This window comes from Somniosus microcephalus, chromosome 7 (genome assembly GCF_052327205.1).
Source record: "Somniosus microcephalus isolate GS21.2 chromosome 7, FLI_Smic_1.0, whole genome shotgun sequence".
NCBI classification, from domain to species: Eukaryota; Metazoa; Chordata; class Chondrichthyes; order Squaliformes; family Somniosidae; genus Somniosus; species Somniosus microcephalus.
In genome coordinates, this window is record NC_140993.1 from 93,289,064 (window position 1) to 93,308,394 (window position 19,331).

The following is a 19,331-nucleotide window of genomic DNA, read 5'->3' on the forward strand; positions in this document are numbered from 1 at the left end:
CAGTTTTTATGTTCCCTGCAAGCTTACTCTCATATTCTGTTTTCCCTTTCTTAATTAATCCCTTTGTCCTCCTTTGTTGAATCCTAAACTGCTCCCAATTCTCAGGATTATTGCTTTTTCTGACCAATTTATATGCCCTCTCCTTGGACCTTATGCTATCCCTAATTTCCCTTGTTAGCCACGGTTGGGTCACCCTTTTTGCTTTATTTTTTATGCCAAACTGGGATGAACAAATTCTGTAGTTCATCCATTCGGTCTTTGAATGTTTGCCATTGCCTATCCACCGTCAACCCTTTGAGTGCCATTCCCCAATCAATCCTACCCAACTCGCTCCTCAGACCATCGTAGTTTCCTTTATTTAAATTGAGGACTTTAGTCTCCAAGTCAACTACTTCATTCTCCATCTTAATGAAGATTTCGATCATATTATGATCGCTCCGACCCAAGGGGCCTCGTACAACAAGATTGCTAATTAATCCTTTCTCATTACATAATACCCAGTCTAAGATGGCCTGATCTCTGGTTGGTTCCTCAACATATTGGTCCAGGAAACCATCCCGTGAACACTCCAGGAATTCCTCCTCCACAGTATTGTTACTAATTTGGTTGGCCCAATCTATATGTAGATTAAAGTCACCCATGATGACTGCTGTGCCCTTATTGCACGCTTCTTTAATTTCCCTTTTAATTCCATCCCCAACCTCCGCCTTACTGTTTGGAGGTCTATAAACCACTCCCACTAACGTTTTTTTCCCCTTAGTATTTCTCAATTCTACCCATACAGATTCCACCTCATCAGAGCTAACATCCTTCATTACAATTGTGTTAATCCCTTCTTTAACCAGTAATGCTACCCCACCTCCCTTTCCTTTTTGCCTAACTTTCCTGAATATCGAATACCCCTGGATGTTGAGTTCCCAGTCCTGGCCTTCCTTGAGCCATGTTTCCGTAATCCCAACCAAATCGTATTTGTTTACTTCTATTTGCGCAGCCAATTCATCCACCTTATTACAAATGCTCCTCGCATTAAGACACAAAGCCTTCAGGCTTGTTTTTTTAATGCTCTTAGACCTATTAGAATTATTATTTACTGTGGCCATGTTTGATTTAAACCGTTGATTTCTCTGACTGCCACTTTTGTTTTTCTCCTTCCTATCTTTTGCTTTTATCCTTGTTTCCCTTTCCTCTGTCTCCCTGCTCAGGTTCCCAACCCCCTGCCATTTTAGTTTAAACCCTCCCCCACAGCACTAGCAAACACTCCCCCTAGGACATCGGTTCCAGCCCTGCCCAGGTGCAAACCATCTGGTTTGAACTGGTCCCACCTCCCCCAGAACCGGTTCCAATGTCCCAGGAACTTGAATCCCTCCCCCTGGCACCATTCCTCTAGCCACGTATTCATCTGAAGTATCCTTCTATTTCTACTCTGACTAGCACGTGGAACTGGTAGCAATCCTGAGATTACTACCTTTGAGGTCCTGTTTTTTAATTTATCTCCTAACTGCCTATATTCCGGCTTTAGGACCTCATCCCGTTTTTTACCTATATCGTTGGTGCCTATATGCACCACGACAACTGGCTGTTCACCCTCCCCTTCCAAGATGTTCTGCAGCCGCTCGGAGACATCCTTGACCCTTGCACCAGGGAGGCAACACACCATCCTGGAGTCTCATTTGCGGCTGCAGAAACGCCTATCTATTCCCCTTACAATTGAATCCCCTATTACTATAGCTCTACCCCTCTTTTTCCTCCCATTCTGTGCAGCAGAGCCACCCCTGGTGCCAGGAAGGTGGCTGCTGCTGCCTTCCTCTGATAAGCCATCCCCCCCAACAGTACTCAAAGTGGTGTATCTGTTGGAGAGGGGGATGGCCACAGGGGACCCCTGCACTACCTGCCTGCGCCTAGTACTCTGCCTTTCTTCCTGTCCAACCTCTACCTGCGGTGTTTCTAACTCCGTAAATGTGCTATTCACGATGTCCTGAGCATCGTGAACGCTCCAGTATGTATCCAATCGCAGTTCCAGCGCCGCAATGCGGTCTGTCAGTAGCTGCAGCTGGATGCACTTCCTGCACATGTAGTTGTCAGGGACACAGGAAGTGTCCCTGAGTTCCCACATATCACAGGAGGAGCAGATCACGGGGCCTGGCTGTCCTGCCATGACTTACCCTTTAATTAATTGAATTTAAATTAAATCAATCAATCCCACGAATTACACTACAGTTAACTGGTTTACCAACAGTCCCCGCTACACTAGAGAGACCTTAGAAACTATAAACCAGAGTTAAAGTTTAAAAAAAGAGAGAAATACTCACCAACCAATCACTTACCTGCTTCCTGGTGATGTCACACTTTGATTACTTTTTACCTCTCTCCCCTGCTGTTGAATTGATATGCCTCGCCTCGCCCCTCCTTTTAAAGTTGCCGCGCTGCTTGTACCTCACGCAGGTCCGCTCTGGTCGGGCGTCGCTGCTCACTCCACTCCCAGGTCAGCCGCTGTGGTCGGGCCTCACCTCGCCCCTCCTTTTAAAGTTGCCGCGCTGCTTGTACCTCACGCAGGTCCGCTCTTGTCGGGCGTCGCTGCTCACTCCATTCCCAGGTCAGCCGCTGTGGTCGGGCCTTGCCTCGCCCCTCCTTTTAAAGTTGCCGCGCTGCTTGTACCTCACGCAGGTCCGCTCTGGTCAGGCGTCGCTGCTCACTCCACTCCCAGCTCTGCGCCTGTGGGGGCCCACACCCGGAACCACGATCTCCCCAGTCCCCCTCAGGTCAATCAAGGCGACACGGACTCTGCCGGCCCGCCGGTACGAACCAAGCAACCCAGTGACCAAAATACTGTCCGAGGAGACGTGCCTTCTGGCCTCCAACAGCGATCCAAATGACTGCGTCTATTCTTAGTCCGATTAATTTGGTAGAAGGAAGCCGCCGGACTTCCAATCTTTCAGGTGGGATGAATGACATGAAGCTTGTCATCCATGTGGAAATGACTTATGAAATGATACTGGGCGGCCTGCTGGTGGCGCTGTCCAGGGAGAGTCTAAATACTCGGGTATGGGCCCAGCTTGCTCAGGACATTCTTTAACAGGAACTAATGAAGGACACAACTAGATCTCCATATTGAAAAACAGTTGATTAAAGTTTGTTTAATACTTAGACCAAGTGCCTCGTAGTTTTCTTACTTCATGCAGCATATATCCAAACTTTCAATATCTGCAACCAGTGGCCATGGCTTTCTGCTGGTAGTTTAAAATGGGAAAACTCACCCTTGCATCAGAAACTGGAGCATCCCCATATAAACCCTAAGCATTGGCGAAGTTACATCTCATTCTGCCTTTCCAACCTACAATTTACACTTTACAAAGCTAAGTATTTAACTCTCTGATTATCTCACTCTTCCATCTGTCTTTGCCAATGACAGGAGCAGCAGTTGCTATCACTCAATTATTCCAACCAGGGCTGGTTTCCCTACAACTCTACTGATTTAAATTGCCTTCTACACACTGACCACTACAAAAGAATCCAATATCAGAATTCAATTTTACAATATTTCAACAGCAGTAAGTCACTTTTTAATCACAGCAGTTACCGTGACAATTACAGACACTGTAATGCTGAGGTAGAGCTGTTTTTTTCCTTCATGGGATGTGGGTGTCGCTGGCAAGGCCAGCATTTATTCCCCATTCCTAATTGCCCTTGAGAAGGTGGTGGTGAGCTGCCTTCTTGAACCGCTGCAGTCCGTGAGGTGAAGGTACTCCCACAGTGCTGTTAGGGATGGAGTTCCAGGATTTTGACCCAGCGACAATGAAGGAGTGGCGATAAACTTCCAAGTCAGAATGGTGTGTGACTTGAAGCGGAACTTGGAGGTGATGGTGTTCCCATGCGCCTGCTGCCCTTGTCCTTCTAAGCGGTAGAGGTCGCGGATTTGGGAAGTGCTGTCGAAGAAGCCTTGATGAGTTGCTGCAGTGCATCTTGCAGATGGTACACACTGCAGCCCTGGTGTGCCGGTGGTGGAGGGAGTGGATGTTTAAGATGGTAAATGGGGTGCCAATCAAGCGGGGAGTCTCTTTAATCCTCGCTAAGAAAGTGCTAACTTGGAGTATTTATTCTGAACTTTGAAAAAAAAATTAATAACTGTTTTTATTTTTTAGTGACACGCACATGCAGAACTATAGATCTCCAAGGGGTAAAATGACTCCATGCTTTACAGATTGCATCTGCTGCAGCAGTGGTGCTTCACTCGTGTGATAGGGCTGCAACATTATGCCCCCAAATCTGTGACCTACGTTTACCACTAGTCAAGCCCAATACCAGCAGCAGAGCTCAACACAATTACCCCCGATTGGTTTAATAATTATGTCTGTTAGCATTAATGGCAAGGTCACAAACCTTTGTGCATTTGCTTCAAATTGCTCCTAATGTAATGTAGATTAATGTATACACCATGCATGTTACTTGAGGGGTTGTTGAACAGTATTGTAGAGGTATATAAAATAGTTAATGGTACGGAACTAAACCATGAGAATAGAACTAACTTGCACCAAGTCCCGTTCGCCCATCACCCCTGTGCTCGCTGACCTACATTGGCTCCCCATTAAGCAACGCCTCGATTTCAAACATCTCATCCTTTTCAAATCCCTCCATGGCCTCACCCCTCCCTATCTCTGTAATCTTATCCAGCCCCACAACCCCCAGAGATATCTGTGCTCCTCTAATTCTGCCCTCTTGAGCATCCCTGATTATAATCATTCAACCATTGGTGGCTGCGCCTTCTGTTGCCTAGGCCCTAAGTGCTGGAATTCCCTGCCTAAACCTCTCCACCTCTCTTTCCTCCTTTAAGACGCTCCTTAAAACCTACCTCTTTGACCAAGCTATTGGTCACCTGCCCTAATTTCTCCTTGTGTGGCTCAGTGTCAAATTTATTGTCTTATAATACTCCTGTGCAGCGCCTTGGGGCGTTTTACTACATTAAAGGCGCTATATAAATACAATTTGTTGTTGTTGTTGTTGAGAAGGAGACATGGGTTTAAACTAGTAAAAAAGCAAATTTACGACCAATGTCAGGCAATTCTGCACAGAAAGATTAATTACCTCTCGCTCCTTCTTTAAGACGCTCCTTAAAACCTACCTCACCTGTCATAATATCTCATGTGGCTCAGTGTAAATGTTGTCAAATAACGCTGCTGTGAAGTGCCTTGGGATATTTAGCTACTTTAAAGGTGCTACATAAATGAAAGTTGTTTCTGAAGTGAACTTCTGGGTGGAGCTGTGGAGGCAAAAACCTTGGAGTCATTTAGGAAGCAATTAGGTGGTGGTGGTGGGGAACACTGAAGAGTCTGTCTGACTTAGTGAGCTGATCTAAATGTCCTGCCTAATCCATCTTTATCTTGCGATCTTTGAAGCAGGCTTGTTGCCGTCTCTGATGACCCTCCATTTGCTCACAATTTGCACATCCACAATTGGACTGTACACTATCCATACGTTAAGTGGCTGCTTAGCTAGTTATCAAGTGACTCAGCACCACTATGGCAGGTGAATTCCAATCGATTATTCAGAAGTGCATTAAAATGTAACACATCCAATCTCCCAGGAACAGCAGAAAGTAAAGCTGTATTGTTTTGGAGCTTTTTTTTTTTAAATACAGATTTTTCCCATATTTTTGCTATTTACATTTTTCATATATATTTCAGGAAAATGTTGTGGGGCCAATTTGCTCCTCAAGGTAAGTTTGTATTAAAGTGCTTCAAATGCAGTATTTTGCAGTCTAGTTGGTACAAGATGAAAAAAGAATGCCAGAGATTAGCAGCCTGCAGACCATATATTCAAACGAAAGGTTTGAGTTCTGACGAAAGGTCATCGACCTGAAACGTTGGGGGTGATTTTGCCAATGAGGGCGTGTTGGAGGCGGGACTGCTGCTTGTCGGGTTTTAGTCCCGCCTCCATCGACTTGTGGCCAATCCACGCTATTTTCCTTTGATTGACCTTGTTAAGCCCGCCCAGCAGGCTTAGCAGGCCAATTAAGGGAAGCTGGTTGCAGAGAACGTCAGTGTATGACGTTTCATCTGTCAAACGCTGACATTCTCTGTTGTTTGATGAGTCCTTGTACTCAAGACTCATCAAACCTATCTGCTGAGCAGAAATCAGATGGCTGTTGCATCGGAGAATGCAGCAGCCATCTGTTATCTCTGCCGTGGAGATGAGAAGAGTCTCTGGTTCCCCAACGGTTGAAGCCTGCAGGAAGAAACAAAGGTAAGTAAACATTTTCTATCACTTTTCACTCACCTCACATACTTACCTCTCCACACTTGCACCCATCACTTCCTCCACAGCGCACTTTTGGACCCTTCTGACCCCCGCAGACCCACTGTTCGCCTCGATGACCCTGGCGGGGTTTCCCGACATCGGGAAGCCCGCGCCTCTGCTTGAAAAATGGGGATAATCCTGTTAACTGCCTGTTAACTGCATGTTAACAGGCAGTTAAGTGGCTGTATTCCCCCTCCCGCCTCCAGGAGACGGGACCCGGCGCGGGTCAGGTGCTCGCCTCCTAGGAAGATGGCATGGAGGCGGGTTGGGGGTGGGATAGGTACCCGCCCCCAGATTCTGCCATTTTCCCGGCAGTCCCGCCTCCCCAGGGCTGGCAAAATCACCCCCGTAAACTCCATTTCTCTCTCCACAGATGCTGCCGGATCTGTTGAGTATTTCCAGAATTTTCTGTCTTTTAGTTTTTAGACCATATATTTTAGACATATGTATAAATATGGCACATGTAACTGTCGCTGACTGGGAATAGTTGCCTCAACCTCCTGTGGGTCAGCAGGACGCCAGGAGCAGAGCTTTGCCATCTGCAGCAAGCACACCTGTAGGCTAATTGCCACATGGGGAAAGCAATGCCCTACACTGCTATTCTTGAGGCTCGTTGCATGGTACTGGCATGGTACTATCAGCTTTGTGCTGCTCACAGATCAAACAGATCCCTGATGCATTGGTTAGCATGGCATATTCATCTCAATTTCCACTAAATATCGTGATATAACTGCACAATGTCACCACACTGTTGCATTTTCTAAAGTACAAAAGGTGGCTGCTATATGCCGAACCTGAAACCCATCCTGGGAGTCAACGAGTGATCATATTTGTGTTCCAGTGGTTTGATTTGTGAAGCCTTTGGGTAATGTAGTGTCGCAAGGCTTTCCATTGTAAGTTGCAGCTTGATTGTGTGCCCTGCTAAAATATGCCTGCAATATAAGGGGCAATTTTAATGGAAACCAGGTGGAATGGGTGTTAAAATCCAAACGGTGCGTTTAATGCTCTAAAACAGCAATGGGAAACATTTAAAACGGTTTTAAACAGAGTCCAGGAAAAATATATTCTGCCAAAAAACAAGAACAAGCTAAACACTAATGAGACACCATGGATGAATAAAGACATTAGGGAAAAATTGAGGGAAGGAACGAGGCATACACTAAATACATGGACAGCAGGGGAGAGCATGACAAGAGAGAATATGAAGAGATTAAGAGAGAGGTCAAAGAAAATTAGGAAGACAAAGAGGAACTATGAAATTAAATTACCAAGGAACATAAAACAAAATAGTAAAATAGTCTACAGACGCATAAATAAAAAAAGGAAAGTCAGGATGGGAATAAACCATTAAGGGATGGTCAGGATAAAATCACAGGCAGCGATAATGAAATGGCAGAAATATTAAATAATTACTTTGCTTCAGTTTTTAGAAGGGAGACAGATCAGGTGGACATGATATCGGAAGATAAGATTATAAATGAAATAACCGCATTTAAAATAAAAAGGAGAAATATTAAATAAAGTAATCAAACTCAAAGAGGAAAAAAACCCTGGTCCGGACGGATTACATTTGTGCATTTTAAAAGAATGTAGGGAAGAGATAGCAGAGGCACTATTACATATATTTAATAATTCATTAGAAAATGGTGTAGTGCCAGAGGACTGGTGGATAGCTAACGTAATACCTATACTTAAGAAGGGAGATAGAGTATGTCCAGGGAATATAGACCAGTCAACTTAATATCGGTGGTAGGAAAAATAATGGAATCCCTACTAAAAGGAGAAAATAGAACATCTAGAAACCAAAAATATAATAATGAATAGTCAGCATGGATTTCAAAAGGGAACGTCTTGCTTGACCAACCTTATTGAATTCTTTGAAGAGGTAACAGAGAGAGTGGAAATGGATAATCCAGTAGATGTAATTAATCTAGATTTCCAAAAGGCCTTCGATAAGGTACCCCATAATTAGACTAATGAATAAGGTCAGAGAATGTGGAGTTAGGGGACAAGTAGCAGAATGGATAGCTAGCTGGCTTCAAGACAGAAGCAGAGAGTGGGAGTAAAGGGTAGCTATTCACAGTGGCAGGTGAAAAGTGGGGTCCCACAAGGATCAGTGCTGGGACCAATGTTGTTCATAATCTATATTAACGATTTAGACTTTGTAATCAAAAACACAATTCCTAAATTTGCTGATGATGCCAAATTGGGGGGTGGTGGGGGGAGGAGATAGTCAATGCTAAGGAGGACTGCAACAAATTACAAGAAAACATTAATAAACTTGCAGAATGGACATATAATTGGCAAAAGAATTTCAACACAGTAAAATGTGAGGTATTACATTTTGGTAAGAAAAATAAGGAGGTCGCATATTACTTGGAAAATAAGAATCTAAATAGGGTAGAAGAGCAAAGGGATCTCAGAGTACAAATACACAAATCAATAAAAGTAGCAACGCAGGTTAATTAGGCTATTAAAAAAAAAGCAAATCAAGCACTAGGGTTTATTTCTAGAGGGCTAGAATTAAAAAGTAGAGAAGTTATGCTAAACTTGTATCGAACCTTGGTTAGGCCACACTTGGAATACTGTACAGTTTGGGTCGCCATATTATAAAAAAGATATAGAGACACTGGAGAGGGTGCAAAAAAGATCTACAAGGATGATACCAGAACTGGGAGGTTATACATATCAGGAAAGGATGAACAGTCTCTTGTAAAGAGAAGGCTGAGGGATGACCTAATAAGAGGTCTTTAAAATTATAAAAGGTTTTGATAGAGTAGATACAGAGAGAGTGTTTCCACTTGCGGGGGAAGAGCAAAACTAGAGGCCATCAATATAAGATAGTTACCAAGAAATCAAACAGGGAATTCAGAAGAAACTTCTTTACCCAGAGAGTGGTGAGAATATGGAACTCACTACCCCCGGGATTGGTTGAAGTGAATAGTATAGGTGCAGTTAAGGGGAGGCTAGATAATCATATGAGGGAAAAGGGAATAGAGGGTTATGCTGATAGAGTTAGATGAGGAAAGACGAGAGGAGGCTCAAGTGGAGCATAAACGCTGGCATGGACTGGTTGGGCCGAATGGCCCGTTTCTGTGCTGTATATCCTATGTAATCCTATTATATTGCTCCGAGGCCATTTAACACTGCTGTTTTCTTGGGTGGTTGCTTGACTCAGGCAGGAGCCTCATGAATAAATGTAAATCATGGTCCGAAGATGTCATTAGGACTCTGATGCAATCTTAACTGCTTACCAAGCGGTGCATCTGCCATTCACTTTGTAAAACCCTGGCAGACACACTGCGGAGGTCCTGTCGGGGCAAGTGTTACATTTATCTTTTTGGGGCCAGCAGAAGCAGGAATGCTCCTCTGTGCCCACAATGAAATTTTGGGCTTCATCTGGTCATTAAAATCAACCAGGCCTCCCACAGCAGCTCCCAGGTGGGCAGCTTTCTGGCACGTGTAGTGAGTGGAGGGGAGTAGTATCAGGGTCCAGGTGTGCAGATGTCCAGAGATACAGCATCCTCATCTGTGCTAGCTTCAGCTACTTATTTGCTGCAAGCCTTTGCTGATCTTCATGACAACAGACCTGATGGCAACAATGAGATTTGCAAAGCCCTTGGTGAGCTTTGCTCAATAAATTCTCCCAGCATCTAGAAACCGGAGGAGGAGCGCATTGAATAGGCAACCCCAAGGTGTCTGCCTGTGGGGGCTCCACTGCAAATGTCTCTGGAGTTGCCACATTCTCCACAGTTGACTGCAGGGCACTGAATTCATCTTCCAGCCCTGTACATATGCAGGCTGAACTCTCAATGGGCTTCAGCTGTGAACAGGTTGATCAGTTTAGTGTCTACTGACTTTAACTCATGCATTATATACTCTGAAAGCATCATTTTAAAAGCAGGTCCTACAATGTCTGCAACCTGTGGCTCCTTAGAAGACAGAGAATATGAGCTTGTCATTTGGTGAATGTGTTCCTGCTCCTTCTCTGTCCTCAACTACCTCCTCTTGTTCACCTGTACTTTGAGAATCACCTGATCTACCTCATCACTCACAATAAAGAAAGAGTGGATGTATCTGAGTTGGTGTTTGGGCAGGTAGGAATGAGTGATGCTGCCTGCTGTGAAATGCTGGGAGAATGGCCTGGTGAAACTTTTTCAATTCTACATCTAGAACCAGGAAACATAATATATTACAAGTGCTGAATTGCATGCAAAATGAATTCCACGAGAATAGGTCACACTGCGTTGGTGGTAGTGAGTGGGCAATGAGTAGCTACACTGAGAATAAAGAGGATGATAAAAATAATAATAAGAGGCGACCCGCCTCCAACCTCCCCATCCTCCATTTCTCTATCGCCACTATGCCACTATTTATAAGGAACTGTGAGGCCTGGCTTGAATGGGTCTGTTCGAGGCTTATATGCCAGCTCGTCCTGTAAGGAGAGAAGCAGAGGTAAGAAGTTCATATTGTTAGGAGAGTATTCAGTAATAATTAAGGGCAATTATGCATGTAATGTGGACATGAACATGCATCATGCAGCAACATTGCTAAGCATGGAAAGTAGAGTACAGCTTCTTTGGAAAGTTGTAGGTCTGAAAGCCTGTAGGTCAAAGGTGGCCTGTGGCAAAATGGTTGTACATGATAATTACTGAAGAGTGAAAGGGAGTATGAGGAGGCTGAAAAAGTACAATGTGCTATGCAGTTTGGGGTCCTACTTAAGAGAATGTTGTGGTGCTTGGTCCAACTTTGGCAGACTGAGTGAGGTTTATTTTGCCCTTCAACCCATGTCCTTTGAGAGTTACTTTGCACATTGACACAAGTTGCTACATCTTCCCAGTCACATAAGAATACTTTATGGGGCTTATGACCTTGGGGTGCTAAAGATAGCCGACTTCCTGAGATGCATTTGCAAGTGGACCTCAGGAGGGTAGCTATCTTTACTAATGTCAGAGAACCTTGGTACTGCTCTTTCAGACTGTTCCATCATCTTTATTATTGCAATGCAAGTTTCACATCCGCAAACCCTTCTCCCCAACTGCAGGCTTTAAAAGCCCTAACAACAGTTCTCTAAAAACAAGTGAGCTCCCAATATTACACAAACTAGGAGCTAATTTGCTTAATGTTAATAAGGCACAGCACATAAATCTGAACATGGGGTGCCTCCAACTAAATAAGTAGGCATGAAGCCTGCAGGACTCCCTTCTCCCCCAACTTGTGTCCAGACAGAATGATTTACACTGCTACCTCTGGATGTGACAGTGAACAACCGTGAAGTAGATAAATTGTAACTCTGTAACTATCTAATGGATAATTCATGTGCTTTCCACAGGGTTAATCTCAGGATCGCAGTGCCACCGAATGATGACCCAATATTCTCCTGAAGATTGTTTTCAGAAGTCCACATGGCAGACTGGTCAGAAAAGTAAAAGTCCATGGGATCCAAGGGAAAGTGGCAAGTTGGATCCAAAATTGGCTCAGTGGCAGGAAACAAAGGGTAATGGCCGATGGGTGTTTTTGTGACTGGAAGGCTGTTACCAGTGGGGTTTCGCAGGGCTCAGTACTAGGTCCCTTGCTTTTTGTGGTATAGATCAATGATTTAGATTTCAATGTAGAGGGCATGATTAAGAAGTTCGCAGATAATAAAAAAATTGTCCGTGTGATTGATAGCAAGGAAGAAAGCTGTAGACTGGTGGGCAGAAAAGTGGCAAATGGAATTCAATCTAGAGAAGTGTGAGATAATGGCCCAGAAATTCGTGTTGGGGGCTTCCCGCGGGTGCAAGCCCCCAACCTACACTTACCTAGCGCGCTGACAGTTGAAGACTGGGCCTGCGTGGATTTCCTGTCTGTGGCCCGGTTCAGCTCCCGGCGTGCTGTGCTTGCGTGATCCAGCGGCGTACTTAGTGCGATGCGTCGGCTGGGATCACGTGAGCACTGGGCAACCAATCGGAGGAGGGAAAAGTCCATTCATGAGTTTGACAGAAGAACTGTCAAACTCATGAAAACTCCGGGCGCCCAAAACAGTACATAACGTTAAAATAATTTTTTTTTAAATCACACTAGTTAAATCATCTATAAATAACATTAAATAACCATTTTAAACAATGGGCCAGAAATTCCAGAACGGGGCTTGCAGCGCGTGCAAGCCCCGTATTTGCACTTACCCCGCGCTCCTGCCGATCAGCTTCTGGGACGCCTGAACTTGGAGAAATAGAAAGCACATTCCCGGGCAGCGTATGACGTCATGCCGCCCAGGAGTGCAGCCAGCGCGGACCCAGGAGCGTGCAGTGTAAGTGAGACACGCCCCTTGAGGTCTCAGTTTCACTGGACACGCCCCCAATGTTTCTGTCAAGCTGCTTTGCTTTTTTACATGCAAAGCAGCAGTTTAAATAGGTTTTTGGAAGTTTTTTGAAGATTTTGGTAACTTATATAAACTTTTTAAAATGTTTACATTATTTTGAGTAATCTGAAGTAGTTTTAAAGAGAATTAAAGCAATTTAAAGACTTTTAAAAGCCCTAAAAGAATTTTTTTAATTCCATTTATTTATTTAGCAATGTCGTCGTCATACGTGTCTTCACACTGTTCCCTTGGGGGAACTGTATGAAGTGGTGGAAGGATTTATGGCCGTGATTAACGCTCATTCCGTGACCGTAACCATCTTTGAACCAGCCATTAGGGCGGTTAGTCCTATGGCGGGAGTGTTTTACGGGCTCCCACAAGCTATACAAGGAGGGGGGGCCACCCACACCCATGGACGCAAATATCCCACTGGATGTCAACCCAGAATTTAGAGCCGGAGCTCCGACTCCACTTGCCGGGACTGTCTGGAGCGGGGTTCGAAACCCTACCCTGATCTGGCCCAGCGGCGGGGATCCTACCGCTATGACAAACGCCCAATCCGATTAGCAACGTGAAATGGCAGCACAGGGCTCCAGTCACGGGGAGGGAAAAGGCGCAGGAAACGTATGGGTGTCACCTTTTGTGCGGAGTGGGCCTTTTGCGTAGCAGTAAGCATCCCCGCCGCTGGGCCAGAAGGAGTAGGGTTTTGAACCCCACTCCAGACAGTCCCGGCAAGTGGAGTCGGAGCTCCAACTTTAAATTCTGGGTGGACATCCAGCGGGATACTTGCGTCCGTGGGTGTTGGTGGCCCCCCCCCCCTCAGATGGGTTGTGGGAGCCCGTAAAACCCTCCCGCCATAGGACTAACCACCCTAATGGCTGGTTCAAAGATGGTTACGGTCACGGAATGAGCGTTAATCACGGCCATAAATCCTTCCACCACTTCATACAGTTCCCCAAAGGGAACAGTGTGAGGATACGTCCGATGATGACCTCTTGCGCAATGCACCTCCTTGGACCCTCAGTCGCAGATGCGAGGGGGCAAGTCGTGCAAGTGTTAAATTTTTTATTTTATTGACATGTAAAATGTTGGCCCAATAATTCCCTTCCAAATGCGCTAGTACGGTCGGGGTACTTACGCATCTGGCTGGATGAAATGCCGGTTTTCAGCATGCACAGTGCATGTGGGGAAAACCGGCATTTCCTGTCCTCTGAATGAAGGGGTTCAGAGGCAGAACGCGTGCGACTGCACATGCAGCGCGTGCGCAGTATAATTCGCCGCTTTCATTAATGCTTTCAGTGAGGTCCAGTCATTACAACTTACACATGAAAAAAGCATGGGTACAGTTGCTACAGAGGCTGCGGAGGAAGATATTTCTTATCGTGGAGCTTCTGAAAGTATGTATGTCTGTATATATTCCTTTGCGTGTTATGTATATATTCCTTTACTTATGTGTATGAATGTATTATTTAATTATGACTTTCAGAGAAAGTAACTTATTGGAAAATCATAATTAAAAACATACATTCATAGTAAAGGAATATAAAACATACATACATATACGTGAAGGAATATATGTGGACATACATACATAACTCATTCTCACATTCCATTCACACAGCCACAATTGCTCCTTCTACCTACTGTTCTGAAAACCCTTTAAAAAAAAAAAAAATTTAACTTTAAAACTTACTTAAAATTTCTTAAAATAACTTCCCTCCCTTTCCCAAACAAAAATATTGCATTTCAAAAGCTCCACGATAAAATATATCTTCCTCCGCAGCCAATGAACCACTTTACACTTGCTTTTTTTCAGTGTAACTTCTAAGGACTTAACCTCACGGATTTCATGAATGAAATCCACGAAGTTCACTGCGCAAGCGCTGCCTGTGCAGTCGCACGCGCTCGAGGTCTGGAAATACCGGCGTTCCCCGCATGCGCTGTTCATGCTGAACGCCGGCATTTCCAACGGCCAGAAACGTGAGTAAGCCGACCGTACTCACGCTTCTGGCCTGGAATTTCTGGCCCCATAATTTAAATTTTTGAAAAAAATAATTTTATAAAAAATCGGAGCTAAAAATACACTTACCTTACTGTAAAGTATTTAAAAATAATAAACCTGTGGAAAAATGTTCTAATTTTAATTAATTGACCACTTACCTTTTAAAATGAAGTCCTTACGCCTGCTTTTTTAAAGTGTAAAAAGTGGAGGCCTTCGCGCACGGGCAAACCTGTCAAAAAAAAGGAAGTTCAACGCGCACGCGCTGCCTCATACGTCGCACGCATTTCACCTCTTAACCCCTGCTTTCAGGGGACCGGAAGTGCCGTTTTCCTGCGAATGCGCTGTGCATGCAAGAAACCGGCACTTCCATCGGGTCCACACGTGAGTACCCCGTGCGTTCTCACGCGTTGGGACCCGAATTACTGGGCCAATGCACTTGGGGAGGGCAAACAAGGCAAGGGAATACACAATAAATGGTAGGATACTGAGAAGTGTAAAGGAACCTTGGAGTGCATGTTCACAGATCCCTGAAAGTAGCAGGACAGGTAGATAAGGTGGTTAAGAAGGCATACATGATACTTCTCTTTATTAGCCAAGGCATAGAATAGAAGAGCAGGGAGGTTATGCCAGAACTGTATAAAACACTAATTAGGCCACAGCTAGAGTACTGCGTACAGTTCTGGTCACCACATTACAGGAAAGATGTGATTGCACTAGAGAGGGTACAGAGGAGATTTATGAGGATGTTTCCAGGACTGGAGAATTTTAGCTATGAGGAAAGATTGGACAGGCTGGGGTTGTTTTCTTTGGAACAGAGGAGGCTGAGGAGAGACTTAATTTAGGTGTATAAATTTATGAGGGGCCTAGATAGAGTGGATAGGAAGGATTTATTTCCCTTATCAGAGAGGTCAATAATCAGGGGGCATAGATTTAAAGTAATTGGTAGAAGGATTAGAGGGGAGTTGAGGAGAACTTTTTTCATCCAGAGGGTGGTGGGGGTCTGGAACTCACTGCCTGAAAGGGTGGTAGAGGCAGAAACCCTCATCACATTTAAAAAGTACTTGGATATGCACTTGAAGTGCTGTAACATACAAGGCTATGGACCAAGAGCTGAGATTAGGCTGGATCACTTGTTTTCGGCCGGCACAGACACGATGGGCCGAATGGCCTCCTTCTCTGCTGTAAATTTCTATATGATGATATTTCTGTGGAGCAAAGTGAAACGGTGGACAAATCTCACCACTGTGTGCATTGCTTTCAACCGAGAGGTGACATTCAACTATAATCACACTCACAATAATGCAATATGCTATGACTCTACTAATATTATTGAACCCATGTTGCAATGCCCTTGTGTATCTTATATAAGGGATTAAGTTCTCCTTCTTACAAGTTTTGGGACTATGGTAAAGGATTTACACCTATGCATATTGGCTGATGTTTTCTTTTTGCCTAGGTTGACCATTTGAGGAGACAGCCTACCACTGCCAGGTTTTTACTATGTATTTATACTAAATGCCTTTTTCCTATCTTTTTCCTACCTGTGCAGGGTGGAAAAACAAATCATTTTCATAGGTCAAATTATTCATCTGTGTTAGACAAGGTGCTTGTTTTAAATCCTTACTTTTACTATCAGTGGTAAAACATTTCCACGCTTGGACTTGGAGGAATTTCCCCCACAGAGCGTCCCATGGAGACCCGAGTGGGAAGACACCCCTTGGCTTCCGCTCTCAGTAAAAATCCACCCTTTAGTGTTGTTGTGGCTGATACAGTGGTGAAAGAAAACAGATTTTTAATCCTTTTTTAGATGATTAAAAATCTGCCTATACTTCATTTCTATGCATAACCATGACAACTGAGGGTTGGTGAAGTCCAACACCGCCTTCAGTGTGCCAGTGCAGCCTTCGGTCGCCTGAGGAAGAGAGTGTTTGAAGACCAGGACCTCAAACCTGGCACTAAGCTCATGGTCTACAGGGCAGCAGTGATACCTGCCCTGCTGTATGCCTCAGAGACATGGACCATGAACAGCAGGCACCTCAAAGCACTGGAGAGGTACCACCAATGCTGCCTCCGCAAGATCCTGCAAATCCATTGGCAGGATAGGGGCACCAACATCAGTGTTCTTGTTCAGGCCAACATCCCCAGCATCGAAGCTCTGACCACGCTCAATCAGCTCCGATGGACGGGTCACATTGTCTGCATGCCCGATACGAGACTCCCAAAACAAGCGCTCTACTCGGAGCTCTGGCACGGCAAGAGAGCCCCAGGTGGACAGAGGAAATGCTTCAAGGACACCCTCAAAGCCTCCTTGAAAAAGTGTAACATCCCCACCGACACCTGGGAATCCCTGGCCCAAGACCGCACAAAGTGGAGGAGAAGCATCCAGGAAGGCGCCGAACACCTCGAGTCTCTTCGCCGGGAGCAAGCGGAAGCCAAGCGCAGGCAGCGCAAGGAGTGCACGTCAACCCAAGCACCCCACCCACCCGCCCTTCAACCACCGTCTGCCCCACCTGTGACAGAGACTGTAGGTCTCGCATTGGAGTAATCATTCACATGCAAACTCATTTTTAATGTGGAAGCAAGTCATCCTCGGTTCCGAGGGATTGCCTAAGAAGAAGAAAAGAGATACTGTATATATGAACTTTCAAAAAGTATTAAATGGACAGTGGTAACCTGGTACAAAATTGGCTAAGGGATAGGAGGCAGAGTGTGGTGGTGAATGAATGTTTTTCTGACTGTACTGGAGAGAAGTATGCATTGGAGTCCCCTAGGGGTCAATATTAGGACCATTGCTTTTCTTGTATATAAATTAACTGGACTTGGTTATAGGTAGTGCAATTTTGAAGTTGGCAAATGATACAAAACTTGGCAACATAGTGAGCATAGTAGCAGACTTCAGGAGGACATACAGACTGTTGAAATGGGCAGATACATGGCAGATGCAATTTAATGCCGATAAGTGTGAAGTGATGTGCTTTTAAGCAGGATATTTCCATCTGTTCGGTGTGCTACCTTCAGTCAGACAACTCTTCAGATCCTTCTCATTCTACTATATCCTTAAGTTATAGAAACAGAGTTTTGCTCTTTTCACTTATTTATTCTAGAGATGTGGGCGGTACCGGCAAGGCAACATTTGTTGGCAATCCCTAGTTGCCTTGAAAGGGCAGTGGTGGGCCTTCTCCTTAATCAGCTACAGTCCTTGTGATGATAATGGCATTCCCATAAATGGTGTTCAGTGGGGGATTTTGACCAACAAAAAAAGTGAAGGGACCTCAAAAGATGTCCAAGTCAAGTTGGTGTGCAACTTGGAGGAGCACTTGGAGGGGGGGCGGGGGGTGCTCCCATGATGATGCTGCGCTTGCTCTCCTTGGTGATAAAGGTCGCGAGGATGTGAGGTGTTGCTGAAGTAAGCTTGGCAAGCTGCTGTAGATACTACAGCCACAATGTGCAGCAAATTATTGGTTATTCCCCAGATCAGCATTAGCTTAGACAAACCAACACTTACACTGAATCTGGGACCGTTTTAATACAAAATTGTAGTACTTGAGCAGCAATGCAGCCAAATGTGATAATATTGAAAATTGCTGGAATTATTGCAGGATGTTACATCATCAAATTGTTTGACCTAATTAAAAGGAGATATTTTGATTACTTTTTGTTGTCGCTCCTGCCCTGACTTTGTTATCCTGAAGAGATAGAGGTAAAGCAGGAGATACAATTATCTGTCTCCATGCTTCAAATTTTTATTTTTTGCTTGAGTTAGGTTTCATGACTGTGCAGCTTCCTTGCTGGTTTTCCCAATACCCAACTCCCAGCGGAAACTAAACCACACGCATTAAGGAAACTGCTGGTGGCTTATTTCCAGTCAGGGTAGTAAATTAACATAATTTGGATGTAATTCAGCATTGCAGAGCTTACATACTATCCATGATCAATAAACAGGCAAAAATACAGAAGTAAAATCATGTTTACAGCCCAATAGCAGAGGTGATGAAATCAGGGTTAAAAAGAGGAAAGTTTCTGTATTATGTCTTTTTGTCTTCCCCCCTCTCCCAAGTTAGATTAAGTAGACAGGGTAAAAGTAATTTAAAATTGGCTTCAAAAACCTCTATCTTAAAGAGCCCATTTGTCTCTGTGCCTGGGGAATAGTTTGTACAGGAAACTCTCGTTTAAACGGCACCTAAATATCCGGAATTCTCTATTAACTGGCAAAATTTTCGCTCCGAAAACAACACCTCAATAACCGGCAATGTTGCCGAGTCCGAGTCTCCCGCGGTGGCCGAGTTAGTCAATGGGGGTAGTTCTCCAAACTGCCACTACTTGGCTTCTTGGCGCTGTCGGAAGTCGGAACACCTCAAAACCCCTGCAACAGGAGTCTGGCTCTCCCGCGCTGCCAGTAGTCTCTTCTGATCCGCCATTTTACAGGGGTACTGTGTGTCTCCCACGCTGCTGGTAGTCATTGCATTGCATTATGGAAATCCCAAAAGTTGTTCCAAGCAAAAGGAAGAGAGTGGTGTTAACTTTAAAACAGAAAATCGACATATGCCAACGACTAGAAAGGAGAGAGAAGCGTATCAACATTATGAATGAATTCAAAATCGGTTCGTCAACAATCTACGACATCAAAACGCAGAAGGACAAGCTGCTCAAGTTTTATTCAAGCTCGGGGACATCTAAGAGTGTAGAGAAATGGCATAA

At 44.6% G+C, this 19,331-nt stretch overlaps 1 protein-coding gene across 10 annotated transcripts in view; it reads right to left on the bottom strand.

The window, feature by feature from the left end:
- Window positions 1–19,331, bottom strand: part of LOC147114800 (RNA-binding Raly-like protein) — an 859,876-nt gene that overhangs the window by 444,099 nt on the left and 396,446 nt on the right. For 2 of the 10 annotated variants that reach the window (XM_085992754.1, XM_085992751.1), the window contains exon 1: window positions 12,093–12,273. The exons of 7 other annotated variants lie outside the window; for them this stretch is intronic. In XM_085992754.1, coding sequence (XP_085848880.1) covers window positions 12,093–12,258 — 166 coding nt within the window. In that variant the 5' untranslated portion in view covers window positions 12,259–12,273. Of the gene's footprint in view, window positions 1–12,092; window positions 12,274–12,455; window positions 12,554–19,331 lie in introns of those variants that run through there. One more of the 10 variants, XM_085992756.1, reaches the window with a different exon arrangement.